Here is a 20,339-nt window from a genome sequence, read left to right on the forward strand (position 1 = left end):
AAGGGAAATAAGCGAGGTCCAGAGATGATGAAAAAATGCACAAGAAAAATAATAACTTAATCAGTGTTTGCACCTTTCTCTTTAACAGAAAAACTTGAATTCAGGAATGCCCCTTCGCCACAAGAGTTCAAAGTGGGTGATGATGCAGTTGTCATTTGTGATTCTGTCAGTTCACCTCCCCCTACCATCACATGGAAGCACCGAGGCAGAGATGTTGTACTGAAGAAAGATGGTGAGTTAAAAATAATCAACAATCACTATTTGCAAACTTTAAAGATGGTTAAGCAGTTGCATGTCTAATCAGTTACTGATTAGTTCACTTTTAGAAATTTGGCTAACATTCTCAAATACTTGTACTTAAGGTTGTAGCATTTAATTTGTTTTTTTTTAATCCTGCTTCTTGAGCTGGGTTCTTTACGAACAATAGTTGATTCTGATTAAAGTAGAATTGACTAACCAGTAAATAATACCTCCCTCTTTCCCATATTGTCTACACACATGAGAACTTAACAGGCTCTGATTAGGCCATCACACAAAAATATTGTCATAAATTACCAGCGTACTCCTTTGGATTGTCTACTAGCATAGGGGTCAAGAAGAGAAACCGGCAGTCAGGAGTTGAATGGGGGTTGGCTTAGTGCACAAGGAGAGAGGTTCCAGAGGCAGCTGAATGGACAGTCATTGTATTGTTAATGAGGGAACCTGAGCTTCTCTCACTTGTTAGAGGTGAAGGGAGAGAGGTTTAAGCAGTGGGGGGTAACGAGGGGAGAGGGGTTTAAGGTAGTGGTGGGTAATGGAGGAAAGAAGACTGAAATCTTCAGCATGATGTTATTCTGTTGTGTGGTTTGGCAGAGGAGAATATGGTCTAAAAGAGCTTAATATGGTCTAAACGGATCCAATGAGAGGCTGACCGTTGTGTATGGGCATGATCAAGCTTGCGTACCTTGCACTAGGCGAAATGAAGGTGGTAACATTATTGGAGCTGGAGAACATTTAAGGGTAGGTGAGCAGTGAAGTTTTTGATGAGACTGAGGTCATCCTCCTGGCCTACTGAAATCCCACTTCAGTAGGGGCAGCTGGTAATTTGAATGGTCAGCTGCTTCTCTAAACCACGCATGCGTGAACCCTGACCTGACTACTCCCACCCCCACGAAAATGGAACTTGCTGTGTTTAGGTTCAGGACTTTGAATTTCTGACCATTTCCAGGTTTTTCACCGGGCTCTCTCTGGTGGCGAAAATCTGGGCTTTAGAACTGTTCTCCTCGGAACAGAGAAAGTTAAGAGATGGCAGCTATTTATAGAGTAGATAGAGAAAAAAATTATTGCCCCTGATAAGGGGGTGAAGCCTGGCAAGATGTCATAGATAATTAAATAATTAGCAAAAGAAGAGAGATTAAACTTTTTTTTCCACTGAGTTTTCAGGATCTTGAACACTCTATGGGAAAAGGGGGTAAAAGCTCAATCCATAATCAATTTTGAAAGGAAGTTGGACAGATTGTTGAGAATGAAGAACTTGTAGGGTTATGGATGAAAGGCAGGTATATGTAGGACTAAGCATGACTATTCTTTTGAAGAGCCAGCAGAGACAGGATGGGCCAAATAGACTCGTTCTGTGCAAGTTTCAATGATTGTGGATGCAAAAGGGAGTTCCAAGTTATACAGGCAGAGCAGAAATTAAGCGAGGCATGTCGCGGTCATAAACAGAGGACCGGGAGGAAAGGCTGTGAAGAATAGGGTAAGTATGGTTCTTGTTAGCACCACTTCAGTGGTGTCAAGAAGTGGGCCATCTCTCTGTGTGGCAAACTATAATGTGGAGGAATGTATGATCTGCCCAGTTTCAATTAAGAAGGAATTCTATATTTGTAGCTTGGTCAAAGCCTTGGAATGTTTAATGTGGAAATTGTGGCAGCTGTGACCATTCAGAATTCAATTCTAAGCTTGAGGGCTGGCAGCCAAAGAGAAATATAAACCTCTGTCGAGAGTATTGTGTATTAATGACAAATTAATTGGCCCTGTTAACTACAATGTTAAATAGATTTGATTCAGTTCTGAATCATACGAGGTAAGGATACTAAGAAATAGTAACCCAAAGCTAATTAAGGCAAATTTGCTTTGCAAGCTTAATTTCTGGTTGAAATTATTTGCATCTGTGGATTCCTTTTGTCTTTGGTCTTTCACTGCAGGAAACAATCTAAAATGGGTTAGTTTTGATTATTATGGAAGGCTACATTTCTAAATCTTTCTTCATGTCAACTTAGCATATCAAAGCAAACAGACATCTGACAAGACAAGTGCCTCATGTTCTCTAGTTATTCTATTTTCACATGTCGCCGTGCAAGTTAGGGGCTCTGTGACATTTAATGTTAATTTATTTTCATTAAGTGTTTCATCATGGACTTATTCTTAATAGCTACTAAGAATTCAAAAACTTTTATTGTTTTCAAGCATGTTCATACCAGTTTGCAGGAGCCAACTAAACAATAAGAAAAATGAAAGGAAAGGAAATCCAATGCACAAGCAAGATGCACAGTATCCCAGCACCTGGACCTGTTTGAAGTAAAGGTGGTGTTGCAGAAGAGTGGCCTGGTGACCCACACCATAGTAACATCCCCATAAAGGTTGGCTTTACAGCTTGTCTGCAAAGATCCAGAGGCAGGCTGGAAGTTGCAGCTGGTGGGTTACTGTCACTGGCTTCATTTTAGCTGCAGGACTCCTTGCAGCAGATGGCGTGGCTCTGCATCTGCTTATTTGCTGACCCAAATCCTGTCAAGGCAGTTCCCCATGGTTACAGCCAAATTGGCTGGGCTTTACTGGCTCTTGAATCGCCCTGGCATTCATTTTATATGCAGTAACATTGAAGAAATAACAAGTAGTGATTGGGCTGTTCTGAAGTATCATCCTGCAAATAGTTAGTCAGACCTTCAAATATCAATATTGCAAATACTGTCACCACATACTTATGGTACTTAGCATCTTCCAATCCTCTGTGAAAGTGGACACGTGTACCTCTATCTACAGGTGTCAGTGCCAGGGAACTGTAGGTCGGCATTAAACACCTGCTGGCATGCTTCCTTCGATTCTCCTCTTTCTCTTTCAAAAAGATCCTGTTGTGACTGCTGCTGATACTATTGCTGAGCAAACCAGATCCCATAGGGAAACTTGGCTTACTGATCATAACCTCTTTTTATCGTATTTTGAAATTGAGGTGAGAAAAAGCTACTGGTCCCAGAAGCTTATAATCCTAGTCACACTTTTAGGATTTTAAAATGAAAAGATTTATTAACAGGAAGGAAACAAAAGCTTAAGCACACAAAATTAAAGTTACACAGTTAAAACAGCTTTACAAAACACCCCCTCCAAAAAACCCACTTGGTCAGAACATACAAGTAAACTACTTGGCAACAGCTCCCTTATAGATATTTAACCATAAAAAAATCCAGTAATACCACCCAAGGCAAAAACTGCTGTCACTTTAGTAAAGATATATCACATGACTTCTCACACTCTTCCACTCTGCTGTGGAAATCCAAGAAAGTTCAGAACACAAAATACTTTCTGAAACAAAAAGATTTTTCTGGTTTGACTGGATGGCTATTTCAGATTTCATACTACTTCTCAGCACAGAGCTGGTCTCAGGACAGCCACCCCCACTCAGCTGAACATCTTTCCTTAAATATCATTTTCTCTTTCATCTCAGATTCCAATTGTTCTCAGCACCTCTTTGAACTCGGCCCTTCCAAAATATAAAAATCTTCCATGTTCTTCTGTTGCCTCCACTTCCTCGCTTTTATTAAGTAGTAAATTAAACTGCACCTGTTTCTAGCAAAATCTTCCTAACACCCATTTTTACAAAATAGAAATGTATCTGGAGAGCAAACCTAGTGTAGGTCCAATGGAATAACTAGCAAATTCCTATGAACATACAAATTAGGAGTAGGCCATTTGGCCCCTCTAGTGTGTTCCACCATTCAATAAAATCATGGCTGATCTGATTGTGGCCTCAAGTCTGGATTCTGCTTACCCTGATAACTTAAGATTCTTGACTAGCAAGGGAATCAATCTACCTCTGCCTTAAAAATATTAATGGACCCTGCCTCCACCACTCTCTGGGAAGAGAGCTTCAAAATTCAGGACCTTCTGAGAGAACAAAATTGCTCTCCTCTCCATCTTAAAACAGGAGACCCCTTATTTTTAAATTATGTCAGCTAGATCTAGTCTCTCCTACAAGGGGAAACACCATTTCAGCATCCACACTGTCAAGTGCCCTCAGGCTCTTGTGTATTTCAATAAGATCACTTACAGGTCCAGCCTGTGCAACCTTTCCTTGTAAGATAATCGTCTCTCCCCCACCCCCACCACCACCCCCCCCCGCCCCCACCCCCCACCAGACCCACCCCCCACCAGACCCACCCCCCACCAGACCCACCCCCCACCAGACCCACCCCCCACCAGACCCACCCCCCACCAGACCCACCCCCCACCAGACCCACCCCCCACCAGACCCACCCCCCACCAGACCCACCCCCCACCAGACCCACCCCCCACCAGACCCACCCCCACCAGACCCACCCCCCACCAGACCCACCCCCCACCAGACCCACCCCCCCCCCACCACCCCCCACCAGACCCACCCCCCACCAGACCCACCCCCCACCAGACCCACCCCCCACCAGACCCACCCCCCACCAGACCCACCCCCCACCAGACCCACCCCCCACCAGACCCACCCCCCACCAGACCCACCCCCCACCAGACCCACCCCCCACCAGACCCACCCCCCACCAGACCCACCCCCCACCAGACCCACCCCCCACCAGACCCACCCCCCACCAGACCCACCCCCCACCAGACCCACGACCCACCCCCCACCAGACCCACGACCCACCCCCCACCAGACCCACGACCCACCCCCCACCAGACCCACGACCCACCCCCCACCAGACCCACGACCCACCCCCCACCAGACCCACGACCCACCCCCCACCAGACCCACGACCCACCCCCCACCAGACCCATGACCCACCCCCCCCCCCACCACCCCCCCACCACCACCACCACCCCCCACCAGACCCACCCCCCCACCAGACCCACCCCCCCACCAGACCCACCCCCCCACCAGACCCACCCCCCCACCAGACCCACCCCCCCACCAGACCCACCCCCCACCAGACCCACCCCCCACCACCACCCCCCACCAGACCCACCCCACCAGACCCACCCCCCCCCCCCCACCAGACCCACCCCCCTCCCACCACCCCCCACCAGACCCACACCCCACCAGACCCACCCCCCACCAGACCCACCCCCCTAAGTTGATCTATTACTTTCTATAAATAGGCCCAAATGAGGAATAATGGAAACAAGTATCAGGGGTCACAAAGTGTGAATTATTGATGATGTACCAGTGTAATTATACATCACATAATAAACATGATTAACAGTTTCTAGCTTGACGCATACAGTCTGTCACCATGGTGTCAACACAAGTACACAAGAATTAGGGGCAGGAGTAGGCTATTCGCCCCTCAAGCCTGCTCTGCCATTCGATAAGATCTTGGCTGATCTGATTGTGGCCTCAACTGCACTTTCCTGTCTGCACCTGCACCCCCCCCCCCCCCCCCCCCCCCCCAACCACCACCACCACCACCAGAACCCTTGACTCTCTCTTGTTGATCCAGTTAATACCAAGTCAGAGAATTGGAGAACTGAAGTTGGTTGGCCTTCCTTTTCTGAGGCACGCCGGATGGTATAGAATTCATTATTTGCCCTATGGCATGCTCTCAAAGGCTTGAAGTGTAACATCAAGTTTCAGTGAAATGTCAAGTTTCAGTTTGTGGGAAGAGCAAGCATTCTGTTGGAAATTGATTCTTTTTGCGTTGTGAACAATAAGTAAAAAGCATTGATTAAAAAGCCCAAATTATAGCACTACTACCTTGATTATAGAAAGCACCTTTGATGTTAGCAGAAGATAGCTGCCATTCTGATATTGCTCAAAGTCTGCCTTTACATGAAGCTTTTAGCTGAACCTTTTGGTGGTCTCCCCGCAGAACTTTTCTTTCTCGGTCATTAAGAACTGCCTAGACTCCAACCCGTGGTAGTCACAAAAAGACAAGCTGATGCACAAAATCTGTTAGAAAACCTTTCATGTATTTAGCAGCGGCAAAAGATGCATCTTTGGGAGATTGCAAGGAAATTGGTTATTAAGGAAATTGGATTGGTCGGATTAGCCCAGGAACACTCACACATGAGAGTGTAGGAACAGGGGTGGGCTGAGTATGGCTGAAGCCTAATAAGGAAGGACTCACTCCTGTTCTCACTTTTCTGGGTGTGTTTCTACTAGTGCAATATTATCATTGCAAAATTATGTTTTTGACTCTGCCTTTAATAGTTAGATGAAATAGTAACATACACTCAGTCATATTTCCTCAAATGCAAGGTCCATCTAGACATAGATCAGCACAAATTTAGGATGTGTGGTCATCAGGAAATGGATTTCTGCCTCAGGGACTGATCGATTCCAGTATTTATACTTTTGGCCTGAAATCATATCACTGTTAGAGGTTGAACAATCAGCCCTTTTTTTTTTCAAGCATGCATTTCTTTCATTTCCCCTGCTCACAAGAATAGTTCTGAAGATATACAAATTGACAGAATTATATTTACACTGTTAATTGCCTTTTGGCTATAAAACCAAGAGTACAGACAAAATCTTAGAGGGAATCTTCACTCGCAGTTGCAGAATGAAATATTCATTCGAATCCAGAAACATTTCAGATTACAGTATGATTATTGTAAGATGCCAGTTGGTATGGCAACACCGTAGCGATAGATACATTGATTAATCACCACTAAGTGTTGAATAACAGAATTTAAAACATGAAATGCAACAAGTTAGTGCATTGGTATTCTATTAAGACTATTAATTCTATTCTGTGTATCATCATGCAGATTGCACAGTGTCTTCAGCATGTATTCAAATATTGTGAAATCTAATTGTTTTTATTTCTGCTTATATCTCTCATGACCCTTTTATGCTAAGATTGTTGGAGATTTCCTGTTGGTTTTCTGTCTTACACAAGATGCATGGAAATCATACCCAGTTAAGCCATTTCTTGATTCCTAACTGAGAGCATAACTTGGTTCTGCACAGGTTAATGCTCCCATCAATTGAGCCCCTGTTTTTGAGAGCTTAATTTCCGACAATGTCACCATTAGTTTTATTTGCAGACCTCCTTGTACAGGAACCGTATTTGCTATTCTGTTTTAAGAAGCATCCTTATGGCTCACGCAAAGGTCTTAGTTAAAGTTAATTAAGTGAATAATTTGAGCAAGAAATTGTTTTGTTGTTCTGTCCTCTGAGAAGTCAGTGCTGGTGCATTGTTTCCCTGACGTGAATGTTCACAGAGCCCTACTTTATTATGTCTCTGGCACAGAACAACTTGGCAAGTCTTGACAGCTATTTATTTCCTATGATGCAAAGACCCAAGACAAACTGGTGTTTAAGTAGCAGATTGCAAAAGGGATGGCTCAATGCGATTTACCCTGCTATCATCTTACAAGGAAGAAGCCCAGTGAGAAGATTGCAGACCATTCTATCCTTCCACACCAGCTTCCTGGGCATCATTCAGTTTCCAATTGATACCCCACACAAAGCAGTAACTGTCACATGCACCAACCGATACCGTCCCAAATTTTACACTCAGTATATATTTCTTCAGAACTTTTTCTGCTCCATTGTCATAATTTCCCCAAAGGTATAGCAGAAATTCAGTTTATATGCACATGATGATGTCACTTTTATGTGCCTAGTTAGCCTGAATTTTCCCTAGAACCTGTCAAACTAAGCTATACTCCTGTCATGTGTGAAGTATGCATATCATTTGAAGAATGAATAAGAACAGTTCGAGATCAGTTCCAGGCCTTGGTTTGTGAAGCTGTTAACAGTGTCAATCAAGCATTGCACATGCACTTAGTGAATCCAGATTGTAACGCTGGTTTGACACTAGTGTTGCCATTTTGAAGTTCACACTCCAGTTAATACCCTGCCCTGTCCTTGCACAGCTGAACGTGTGTTCAGCAGCAGTGAAGACTCACCGCCAGCACCATTTAAAAGCATAATCAACTACTTTCAGGTGAGTTGCTAGTTGATTTCTACTGGCTCTTGCTGTGATTATAGAAATGTGTGAAGGTTTTGAGTTTTTTAAAGTTGTTTGTGCTGAAGGACCTTGTCCTGACTTCAAGTTCTTGCACAGACCACTTGCTGTCAGACATGGGTGCAGTTGTTTGCATCCTCCTTGGTCCACAGCATGGCAGAGAATGAGCAGAGGTGATGCAGACCAGGGCAAGTTGCTAGAAGAGGAGAGAGGAGAAGGGCTCCCAGCAAGAGTCCACATCCACCTGAAATGTTCAGAGATCAAATCTCTAACCTGAACCTCAGTAAGGAAGAGTATCTCAGGCATCTCCACTTCACTAAGGAGGTCCTCACTGATATCTGCCAACTGCTGCAGCCACAGCTGCAAGAACAGCTTTATCACTGATTGAAAGGTGATGTTGACAATGAAATTTTACGTATCTCGCTCCTTTCACACAATATTTGCAACATCTCCCAGTTGGCATCCACTGTTGCATAAGGAACATTAATGAGGATCTCTGTTCTAAGAGAGTCATGCCGGTTAGGTGTTGATTCCTCCGATTAGGCATGGCCTTATCCTGCAAGAGAGAGGGAAGTATGTTGGTGATTTGTGATAGTGTGTTTGGGTGATGTGGCTGTCATGATTGAATTGCTGGGAGTGTGTGCAAGCTGAGATGTGAGTGTGAAGCTTGAAACAATGTAAAGTGTATGAGGGTGAGGTATGAATGTTAGGTATGAGCCATTATTGATAGATGTTGATAGGTGAGTGGTGGAGTGTGATGCATTGAGCAATATCTGAGGCTAGTAGGACAGTTGGTGAGTTATGTCATTTGAAGATACGATCACTGACCTTGACCATTTGTATGGGATCATTGAACTTCTTGCAGCACTTTTGCAGGGCTAGACTCCTGGAATTGATCACCACAGCTATCTATGTCCCAATTCCTATTGAGTATTTGTCCAGAGGAGGCTTGTCTAACCTTTTCACTTGTGGGGGGAATCACGTTTAGATTTCAGAAAGTTAATGTTTGGCACAACATTAAACATCAATTTTTTTAAAAAGGTGAGGTATGAAAAGAAACAATTTGAGGAGGAGAAATAAAGTCAAAGCAATTTTTTTTTCTTAATTCGTACATGGGATGTGGGTGTTGCTGGCTAGGCCAGCATTTATTGCCCATCCCTAATGCCCTTGTTCCGAGGGCATTTGAGAGTCGGCCACATTGCTGTGGGTCTGGAGTCACATATAGGCCAGACCAGGTGAGGACAGCAGATTTCCTTCCCTAAAGGACGTTAGTGAACCAGATGGGTTTTTTTTTACAACACTCAACAATGGTTTCATGGTCATTGTTAGACTCTTAATTCCAGACTTTTATTGAATTCAAATTCCACCATCTGCCATGGCGGGATTCGAACTCAGGTCCCCAGAGCATTACCCTGGGTCTCTGGATTACTACTCCAGTGACAATACCACTACGCCATCGCCTCCCCCTGATAAAAATAAAGATGACCATTAGAGTGTAAGGGTGGGGGTCAGTCTCAGGCTCAGTTTCAGAGTGCTCACTCACTCACCCTCACCCACTGTGAGAGTAAATGTTTGTGTGTGGGGGTGAGAGTGAATGAGAACCCTGGGATTGGGAGTGACTCAGACTTGTGCACATACTTCCTCTCCCTCCCTCTCCCTCTGCCCTCACTCTCCCTCTCCCCTCCCTCTCCCTCTCCCCTCCCTCTCCCTCTCCCCTCACTCTCCCTCTCCCCTCCCTCTCCCTCTCCCCTCCCTCTCCCTCTGCCCTCACTCTCCCTCTCCCCTCACTCTCCCTCTCCCCTCACTCTCTCTCCCCACTCCCTTCGCCCCCCCCTCCCTTCGCCCCCCCTCTCCCTTCGCCCCCCCTCCCTTCGCCCCCCCCTCCCTTCGCCCCCCTCTCCCTTCACCCCCCCCTCCCTTCGCCCCCCTCTCCCTTCGCCCCCCCTCTCCCTTCGCCCCCCTCTCCCTTCGCCCCCCTCTCCCTTCGCCCCCCTCTCCCTTCGCCCCCCTCTCCCTTCGCCCCCCCTCCCTTCGCCCCCCCTCCCTTCGCCCCCCCCTCCCTTCGCCCCCCCTCCCTTCGCCCCCCCTCCCTTCGCCCCCCCTCCCTTCACCCCCCCCTCCCTTCGCCCCCCTCTCCCTTCGCCCCCCTCTCCCTTCGGCCCCCCTCTCCCTTCGGCCCCCCCTCTCCCTTCGGCCCCCCCTCTCCCTTCGGCCCCCCCTCTCCCTTCGCCCCCCCTCTCCCTTCGCCCCCCCTCTCCCTTCGCCCCCCCTCTCCCTTCGCCCCCCTCTCCCTTCGCCCCCCTCTCCCTTCGCCCCCCTCTCCCTTCGCCCCCCTCTCCCTTCGCCCCCCTCTCCCTTCGGCCCCCCTCTCCCTTCGGCCCCCCTCTCCCTTCGGCCCCCCTCTCCCTTCGGCCCCCCCTCTCCCTTCGGCCCCCCCTCTCCCTTCGGCCCCCCCTCTCCCTTCGGCCCCCCCTCTCCCTTCGGCCCCCCCTCTCCCTTCGGCCCCCCCTCTCCCTTCGGCCCCCCCTCTCCCTTCACGCCCCCCCCCTCCCACATGCATTCTCCCCTCTCTCACACATGCACACAAACTCCTCTCACTCTCCCACACACACTCCACTCCCCCTCTCTCTCTCTCTTTCATGCACTTTGTCTCTCCCTCATGCACTCTCCCCTCTCCTGCCTTCCTGGATCTTCAGGATGACGTCTTCACCCTCTTTGACTACCACAGCTTCTCCCGGGCCTACATCACTTGAAGTCTGCTCTCTGCATCCTTTTTTCTAATTGGAGCCTGTTTCTCTGCTCCTCCCTTTTTAAAAAAAACTTAACTGGGAACTGTTTCTGTCCCCTGTCTTTGTCCCTTCCTTGTGGCTTCCTTTTGGGTCCTCTCCCTGCCCCCTTTCTTGCCCCTCTCTCTGGGACACTTATTTTCTGAATAAAACTAACTGCCTTGAAATGACTGTTCCTTGACCTTTGAATTGATCTGGTGACCTATCAAAACATTCCAAAAGGTTCCCACTTTTGTCACTATGCAGGAACAAATGTACAGGCATTGGTACATGCTGTACTATAAATGTTACACTCTCCGAAGACTGAAAGCTTACATTGCGCACAGAGACACAGAAAGAACGGATTTCATAACAACCTCCAGCCGCAGCATCAGAAAATCGTGGAGCCTGGTTTTGGCCTTATTGTACCAGAATTCAGTGATTTTCACCTCCAACCAATTCCAGCTCTTGCTCCAGAATTAATCTTTGCTTTAAGAAATTCAGACTGGCTTTAAGTGGTGCTAACCTCTCAAAATTTTGTGCTCCCTCTTCAGGCGTGCAGCCGCTTATTTGCACGCTTGGTGTTGGCTGTTGTTTCGATGATCAGGCAGCATGAAGTTTGCATTCTGCTTGGAGTCAGAATCAACATCTAAGGTATAAAACCACAAAAAGGTCCACAAAAAGCAGGACACAAGCAACCCAGCCAATCACCACCCCAGCCTTCTAATCTCGATCATCAGCAAAATGTTGGAAGGTGTTATCAGGGGTGCTGTCAAGCAGCACTTGCTCAGCAATAATCTGCTCACTGATGCCCAGTTTGGGTACTTCCAGGGCCACTCAGCTCCTGACCTCATTACAGCCTTGGAACAAGCATGGACAAATGAGCTGAACTCCTGAGGTGAGTGACTGCCCTTGACATCAAGGCAGCATTTGATTGAGTGTGGCATCAAGGAGCACCAACAAAACTGGGGTTGATGGGAATTATGGAGAAAACTCTCTCCACTGGTTAGAATCACACCTTGCACAAAGGAAGATGGTTGTGATGTTGGAGGTCAATCATCTCAGCCCCAGGACATCACTGCAGGAGATCCCCAGGGTCGCGTCCTAGACCCAACCATTCAGCTTCATAATGACATTCCCTCCATCATAAGGTCAGAAGTAGAGATGTTTGTTGGTAATTGCACAATGTTCAGTACCACTCACAACTCCTCAGATACTGAAGCAGTCCATATCGAGATGCAGCAAGACCTGGATAATATTCAGGCTTGGCCTGATAAGTGGAAAGCAACATTCAGGCCACACAAGTGCCAGGCAATGACCTCCAACAAGAGAGAATCTGACCATCTCCCCTTGACATTCAATGACATTCCCATCAACGAAGCCCCCACCATCAATATCCTGGGGGTTACCATTGACCAGAAACTGAACTTCACCAGCCATATAAGTACTGTGGCTACAAGAGCAGTTCAGAGGCTGGGAATTCGCTCCCCAACTGATTCCTCAAAACCTGCCCACCATCTACAAGGCACAAGCCAGGAGTGTGATGGAATGTTTTCCACATGCCTGGATGAGTGCAGCTCCAACAACACTCAAGAATCTTGACACTATCCAAGACAAAGGAGCCCGCTTGATTGGCACCCATCCACCGACTTTGACATTCATTCCCTCCACCACTGACCATTTTACAAGATGCACTGCAGAAACTCACCAAGGCTCTTTCGATAACACCATCCAAACCTGCAACTTCCACCACCCAGAGGGATATAAGCAGCAGATGTATGGGAATACTGCTACCTTCAAATTCCCTATCAAGCCACACACCGTTCTGACTTGGAACTATGTCGCTGTTCCTTCACTGTCACTGGGTCAAAATCCTGGAACTCCAATCCTAAGAGCACTTGGGGTGTACCTATACCACGTGGACTGTAGCAATTCAAGAAGGCGGCTCACTACCACCACCTTAAGGGCAATTACGGATGGGCAACACATGCTGCCTTGCCAGCGACATCCACATCCTGTGAAAGAATGAACTTAAAAATAGTGCATCGCAATCTTTGTGTCTGTTTTCATGTCTTATCACATTTTTTGGCCTGGGAGCCCAAATACCAAAGTGAAAATGTGTTATTTATTCTTTTGAAACCCTTTTAGTTAATTGAGATAGTCATTTGTACACCTTGCCAAAAAATAAGCTGGCTTTGTTCAGGTTTTAACAAAAAGAACTGGTATTTGCATAGTGCCTCTTAATGTAGAAAATCACTAAGACGCATTACAGCAGATTCAGAGAAGCATTTATTGAGCTTGTAGCTAAAGTGAATTCCAACATTAATTCTCAAACCTGAAATGTGATAAAAGGAATTCCGTTAATAGAAACTACAATTCAGCACAATGTGGAAAACATTTGTCACTCTATGCAGGACAATGACAGGTTTGGGACAAAGCATATAGTTGTCAAAAAAAATGGTATGAATAGAAGTGATTGGGACTTTGTGTTACGAAATAGCAAGGTGAGTGCAAAGAATACTAAATGCACACTGAATAAGAAAGAGTCAGGCTAATTTCAAGGTAATTGTGTGAATTGTCACATAGCGAACTAGATATTGTTTTCTAGGGCAGAAGAGATCTTCATTGCTTGAATGCTTTCTATGTAGACTTTGTATTCAAGTTTTTTTTAACTGTGACTTTCATGAGTATGTCACAGAAGATACAATTGAGAATGAAATTTCTCCTGTTGATAATTGTAGCAAAAAATGGTCACCGAATACAAAGCAGGATTTCCTGTTAGCGCTCATTTCAAAATTCATGGTAAAGTTATCAACCACTCAAAATTCATCCTTTTGAGTTATCAAATTAAAATCCAGTTGTATAGGATTTCTCCTCCCTCTATCATCCACATATCCAGGCATCTGGAGAGTCTGTGGCAATTCTTGGGAATGCTATAAGATCAACAATCTGTATTTTAATCGGAATTGCAAACATTACAATCATATCTATTAACAAGAAAGAGCAATAGCAGCAAAGACAGAGATCAAGATTCTGCTGGCAAAATCCCTAAATTTAACCAGGTGAACATCTATAGGCTATAGATTTCCCGAGATGATTTAACTTTTTTTTAAAGTACAAGTACAGATGGTTTCCATTTTTGTTGTTTCAGTTCGTTTCAGTATGTTGTCCAACAACTACTTGCAAATTCGCAACATTAGGAAGACAGATGAAGGTACTTACAGATGCGAAGGAAGAATCGCTGCCCGTGGTGAAATCAAATTCAAGGATATAAAAGTTATCGTTAATGGTAAGTTGGTTAATTCTCAGTACTATGGTCATTGATTTGGTTTGGTAAATTATACATCTCTTCTTCTTGGGCAGTGGCTGGACCCCTGAGCCAGAAGCCCTGGATTCAAGTCTTGCTCTGGAACTTTGATGGCCATGGAAGGTACATTTATAACATGTCCAAGCAGGTTGATTACCTTTAAATCCTTCCAATGCACCTGATGGCAGGCAGTAAGATCGGGAGAGTTTGCTGGTCAGCCATACTGCAGAAGGCAATGGCAAACCACTGCAGTACTTCATCAAGCATAATCATGGACCAATCTAATGAAAGTCCATGGTCGCCAGGCATGGTACCTGAAGGAGAAGAGGGTACATCTCTTTAGCTTAAACAGAACATTGACCAAAGCTTTAGTTTAAACAGAACATTGACCAAAGCTATTGTATGCAGTTGTTACTTACCACATCATCTTATTTCCATACTGTCTCAATAATAAAACAGCTTAGTTAACAACAGTTTACTTTGATATAGCACTACATAAATAAGTTGAGGACTGGAGCCAGAGAAACAGAACATTTTGGAGGGTATACAAGGATAAATCCTTGGGCCAATGGAGGTACTGATGTGGGAAGATAGAAGTGTGTGTGTGTGTGTGTGTGTGTGTGTGTGTGTGTGTGTGTGTGTGTGTGTGTGTGTGTGTGTGTGTGTGTGTGTGTGTGTGTGTGTGTGTGTGTGTGTGTGTGTGTGTGTGTGTGTGTGTATGCGTGTGTGAGCAGATACATGAGTGGGCAGTCACCTGGAGCTCAATGACTGAGAGGCAATGGAGGAGGATGTCATGGTGAAACATACTGAATGTTGCAGATGAGGGTGAGGGATAATACACCAAAGAAAATGACATTTATGACTTTGGCTCATCTTTTATTATCACCTCAATAAGTATTCATGTTTCCTCTTGTGTTCCAGTCCCTCCCAGCATACGTGCCCGGGACATAGTGGTAAATGCCACAGCGCACAGTGGTCAGTCTGTCACATTAGCCTGTGATGCAGATGGCTTCCCAGAGCCACAGGTGACCTGGAAGAGGTAAGCGATATAAAGAATTTGAACAATAAAATTATTCTTATTGCTTTGGAAGTTTTGTCTGCTCAGCCAGTGATTACTGACTCACTGTGGGACCAAGAGACCCTTTTCCATTGAGAAGGAGCCAATTTGTAGCTCCAATGATTTCACTCAACATATTTTAAAAGTTTAAAAAAAAAAGTTCTGGAATGTAGAAACCAATTATTTTTTTTCTCTTCAGGTTAATGAATATCTATCTTGTATCAGGAAATAAATTATTGGTACCTTACATCAATTATTGACCAATTCAGGAATTTTTCTTTATCTGGTGTTGGTATGAAGCAAGAAAAAAAAAATAGCAATGCAAACAATACCTATTTATTCACTTGGTGACAAGTTTCCAAGATTTGTCGACCACGTTTTCTGCTGTGATTTTGGATTAGTGAACACTGCTGTTGATACTAACCTCAATGGACTACAGTGAAATGGACAACTAAATCTTTTTGTTCCTCCATAAGTCCTAATATTTCTCCTTCAAGAAAATGCTCCCAGTTTGCCTTTGACATATCCCCCATCTCCACAGTGACCACATTTGCATAGTTTTGTGTAATCGCTATGTATATTCCCAAGTAACTTTCTGCCCCCACACACTTGCTTTATTTCCTAACTTTTCAACTTTTGTAAGTAAATCTTTTCCTTCATCTAAGTCATTAATGTGTACGGTGAAAAGCCGAGGCCTAACTACAGATCCATGGTGAAGAGCACTTGTCACATCCTGGCAATTGGTGGATGAACCCTTTGAGCTTATTCTGTTCCCAAGCACAGCACCCCCTGCACCACCACCACCAAAACCACTGTTGACTTAGGTCCCAAGTTTACCACCTTGTGGGCTATTATTTTGCTAATAATTTCTTGTGCGGAGCATTGTCAAATGTATTCTGTAAGTCCATCTAGATAACATCTGTCGACACTCCTTTATCTGCTGTGCTGGTGGCCTCAAAAATTGAACAAAATTACTCAAACATGACCTACCTTTCAGAAATGGAGTCAAGAAATCTTTTCAATCATTGTTCAAATTACCTGAAAAATGTGGATAAATCTCCTGGCTTTGATCGTGAAATGGCAAATAAACCAGCGGAACGAAAATTTGTCACTGCTGAATTTCATGCAAATAAGGCTGTGTGTAAATCAATGAATTCTAACATTCCCCCACAGTTCTAAAAGAATGGAATCATGCAAGTACAGCTCAACAGATGCAGACAACTCTCTAGTTCCTCAGCTAAGCAACTCCTCCTTCACCTCTTGGCCTTTAATAGCGAGAATTAATAAGGTTGTTCAACACTGCAAGATGAGACACATCCATCTTTCTCCATTGGGTAGTGATCAGTTACAGACCCCCTGGCTGATTTTTTTATCCTTCACGCTCCTGCCCACTAAAGCCTAGAGGAATCTGACCAATTGCACTGTTTCACTGATAATGGGCCGAGATCACCTGAAGAACTTCTATCTCATGATCTGTAAGGCTTGATGCCAGTCTGGTGGTACATTCATCCACTAAACCATTAAGAAAGCTGGTTTGCCTTTTTGAAAAAGGACGGCAATTTGAGTACAAGCATAGGCGCATGTTAAAGAAAATGCTAGTGGTTGTGGTTTAAAATGAATACTGATTTGCCAGGCTTAGATCAGTGCACTATGGGAATGAGTTGCTTGCAATGCTGAAAGATCGCAGAGAACTATTTTGCAGGCAAAAGCCAGAATGAAATAGGTGCTCTCCATTTCTTATTTGTACAAATGTGGGTAGTGGGGCTAATTCATCTGAAGAGTGGCCATATTTTTCAGCTAGTAATTCTAACCTTTTGCTGTTCATTTCAATCTCTAGAATAGTAATGCAGTGTGTAAAGAATGGAACTTGGCCTAGCAGCTGCCTTTGTCAAGTATAGAATAATTTCAGTCAAGTGCTAGAAACAGTTTGTGTGCCTTGAAATCATTTTTTCTCACTTTCCACTTCATTGAATACCACTGACCTTGTAATGAAAGTTTAGTGTAAGCACAAACCAACTGTCTTTTAATGGATGAAAGGCATACTTTTAGTGTAGGCAGTAGTTATTTTTAACCTTTTGAGGGCTGCAATAACTTTTGTATGCCTAAACTAAAAATCGCATCACAACTCTGAAATTAGACTTGAGGGATATTTATATAGAGATGTGTAACACACTTATCTGAAATCCAGTATTTTGGCAGAAGAATTAGCTATTTTAACATAATAAACAAAATAAGGGAGAGCAAAATTTCAGATACATTTATTAAATGTTGATCTGTTAATAGCTTGTAACATAATTTCCAGGCCAATCTTTTTCCATCTTGTTACAAGAAAGTGTGCATTGAAATGATTTAGTGTTCTATAACGCTGCCTCATGCTAGTGTACAGCCAACAATTTATTTAATCTCTAATAACGGAAGGCATGTATAGTTCAAAACCTCTAAGTCATTTGCTACTGAGTTAATAATACTTGTTGATACGTTTTTATAGAGTATTTTTATAGAATATATAGTAACCTGAAGACAGAAGGAAGGCCTTGTAACATTGAATGGTTTCTATGCATTCTGTGTCTGAAGCACAAGCTTTTTGCAGGAAACAGTTTTATTTGGTGTGTCTAGTTCATTAAATTACACACACTACTTCAGGGTGTCGAAAACATAAATCACTCCATTTAGCTAAGTACTAAGAATTGTTCCTGTTTAAATTTGCCTTAGTAAATCTGAATTAATTTCAAGTTAGTTTTATTCCTTGCCAAACTACTTGGGAAGCAATCTGAGAATGGGAACCAAGATGGCGTAGTTTGCAGTTGATTAGCTTTTATGATGCACAGGGGTTAAAAAAAAAACCTTCATTTGCTGCGAAGTTCATCTATTTTGTAGAAATGCTTTCACCTCTGGTACATGAGTTGAGTTAAATTGACTTTTATTTTTACTGCGGCAGTAAAACATTGGAAAATGGAGCTTAGCATTGTTTCAGATATTTCAGTTCAATCTGCTTTGGTTCTTCATCATGGGCAGGATTTCCCCCCACCCCATTGGGGGAGGAAGTTGAAGTGCAAGAGGCACGCCTGCCATTTTACATGGGCAGCCCAATTAAGGCCAGCCCAGCGTGATGTCCACATGGAAACGCTGTGCGCTCCCTGTGCGGGCAGGGGTTGGGGGTGGGGGCGTGGGGGTGGGATGGTGGAGTCCTTAAACCTGAGAGTGCGCACTTTCACGCATGCTAAGTGCTGCTTCAGGGAGATCGGCTCTACAATAAAAAAAATATTAAAAATAAGAAAAAAAAATTCCCTAACATGTCCCCTCATGTAACACTGTCACATGAGTTGGGGCATGTCCATAACTTTTTAAAAAACTTTAATTAAATTTTTTAAAACCTACATGAAACCTCACCCCACCCGTGGATGAGGTTTCACGCTTTTTCTGAAGCCCGCCAGGGCTCCCGGCCAGCCCGCCCACCTTAAGGTCGGACGGGCAGGTCCATTCATTGCTTCAATGACTGTGTCAACGGCCTCAGTTGGCCACTGACAGGTCGGCAGGCGCACAGCTGATTTTGCCTAGCCCCCGCCTACCTGAAGATTTAAAAAGGGCGGGGATGACAATGGGAGTTCCACCCGACGTCACTGCGCATCATTTTACACGTCAGCGAGCAGGCCCCGCCCCCTGCTCACCGATGGGAAAATCCTATCCCACGTGTAGAATGAAACAGCCATACTGTGTCTATTTAATAACGGCCTGTGTTGAACCATGCTAATCCCCATAAATAGTAATGTGGTGATATCCACTGAGTGCAATATTAGTGTTTTTCTTTAGAAAGCTGTGTCTCTGATCTTGTCACTATTTATTCTCTGTAGAACTTCTGATTTGTAGTTATTAGTCTGACACGTTTAATTTTCCTTCCTCTTTTTCAGGGATGATGTGGTAATTGAAGCAGATGGGGATAAATACATTATGAATGAGGATGGCTCTGAGCTCACGATAAACAAAATCGGAAAAAGGGATGATGGAGATTACATCTGCATTGCACAGAATAAGGCTGGAGACGTTGAACTGGAGATCACCCTCAGAGTTTTCGGTAAAACTCATCACGTTTTAACGAAGCGGTCATCAGGGTAGACCATCTGACCCCACCCTGTCTTTTTTCCCAGCAGGTTTAGGACAAACAAGGCTGGGGAAATGTGTTTGGTGATGCATCCTCCACTTTCCATTATGTAGATGGAAGTATTGAATGCAACTGCCTGAGTGACATGCAAATCACAGCATTAATTTATGTACCTGGTTTGAACATTGTACCATAGGGGCCACCTTTTATGCTAGTAAGTAGTTGAGGCGGCAATTTAAAGATGGGGCCTCCACCACTGTTCTATGTGTGACTGTACATAACATCCAGCAGGAGGAATGTAAAATTTGATGCACAGAAGTAATTAGATTTTTATCAAGCAACATGATAGTTGCCCCTTTTTCCTGCTCTGCAGGTAGGCAACTAAGGCCTGACACAGCCTCCACCTCCAGTCGAGAGCAACTGTTCAGCAGTGCTGGGAATTTGCCTCCTATCAGATAACTAACCAAGATCTTGTGATACGTTGGAATCTGTGGAGCATCTCCAGGACATGTAGCAGTCCAACCTGCCAGAGGTGCCCCCAAATCTGAAAGCCTAGAATGTATTTGATTAGATACTGGTCCATACACTATCAAAGCATTTAAGGTTTTCAGGAATGTTAACTGAAACAAAAACAGAATTACCTGGAAAAACTCAGCAGGTCTGGCAGCATCGGCGGAGAAGAAAAGAGTTGACGTTTCGAGTCCTCATGACCCTTTAGCAGAACTGATTTTTCTTTACAAGGAGAGGGAAATATAAGCTGGTTTAAGGTGGCAGGAGGGTGGGTGGGGGGGGTGGTGTGGGGGGGGGGGGGGGGGGGGGGGGTGGGAAGAAGTGGAGGGGGTGGTGTTGTAGGGACAAGCAAGCAGTGATAGCTGTCTGCATTGAAACAACCATCTTCGATACTGCCCTCTACCACTAGAGGCCCAAGGTGAGCTTTGAAAAATAGCAAGGCTCCCTC

The 20,339-nt window shown here is 44.7% G+C and overlaps 1 protein-coding gene across 18 annotated transcripts in view; it reads left to right on the forward strand.

Annotated features, from left to right (window-relative positions):
• The window catches only part of LOC121269513 (neural cell adhesion molecule 1-like), a 490,495-nt gene that overhangs the window by 285,702 nt on the left and 184,454 nt on the right, over nt 1-20,339 (forward strand). For all 18 annotated transcript variants that reach the window (XM_041174119.1, XM_041174120.1, XM_041174121.1 and 15 more), the window contains exons 4-7: nt 89-232; nt 14,070-14,207; nt 15,147-15,264; nt 19,191-19,354. In XM_041174119.1, the coding sequence (XP_041030053.1) occupies nt 89-232; nt 14,070-14,207; nt 15,147-15,264; nt 19,191-19,354 (564 nt within the window). The remainder of the gene's footprint in view (nt 1-88; nt 233-14,069; nt 14,208-15,146; nt 15,265-19,190; nt 19,355-20,339) is intronic.

This window comes from Carcharodon carcharias, chromosome 25, assembly GCF_017639515.1.
Source record: "Carcharodon carcharias isolate sCarCar2 chromosome 25, sCarCar2.pri, whole genome shotgun sequence".
NCBI lineage: Eukaryota > Metazoa > Chordata > Chondrichthyes > Lamniformes > Lamnidae > Carcharodon > Carcharodon carcharias.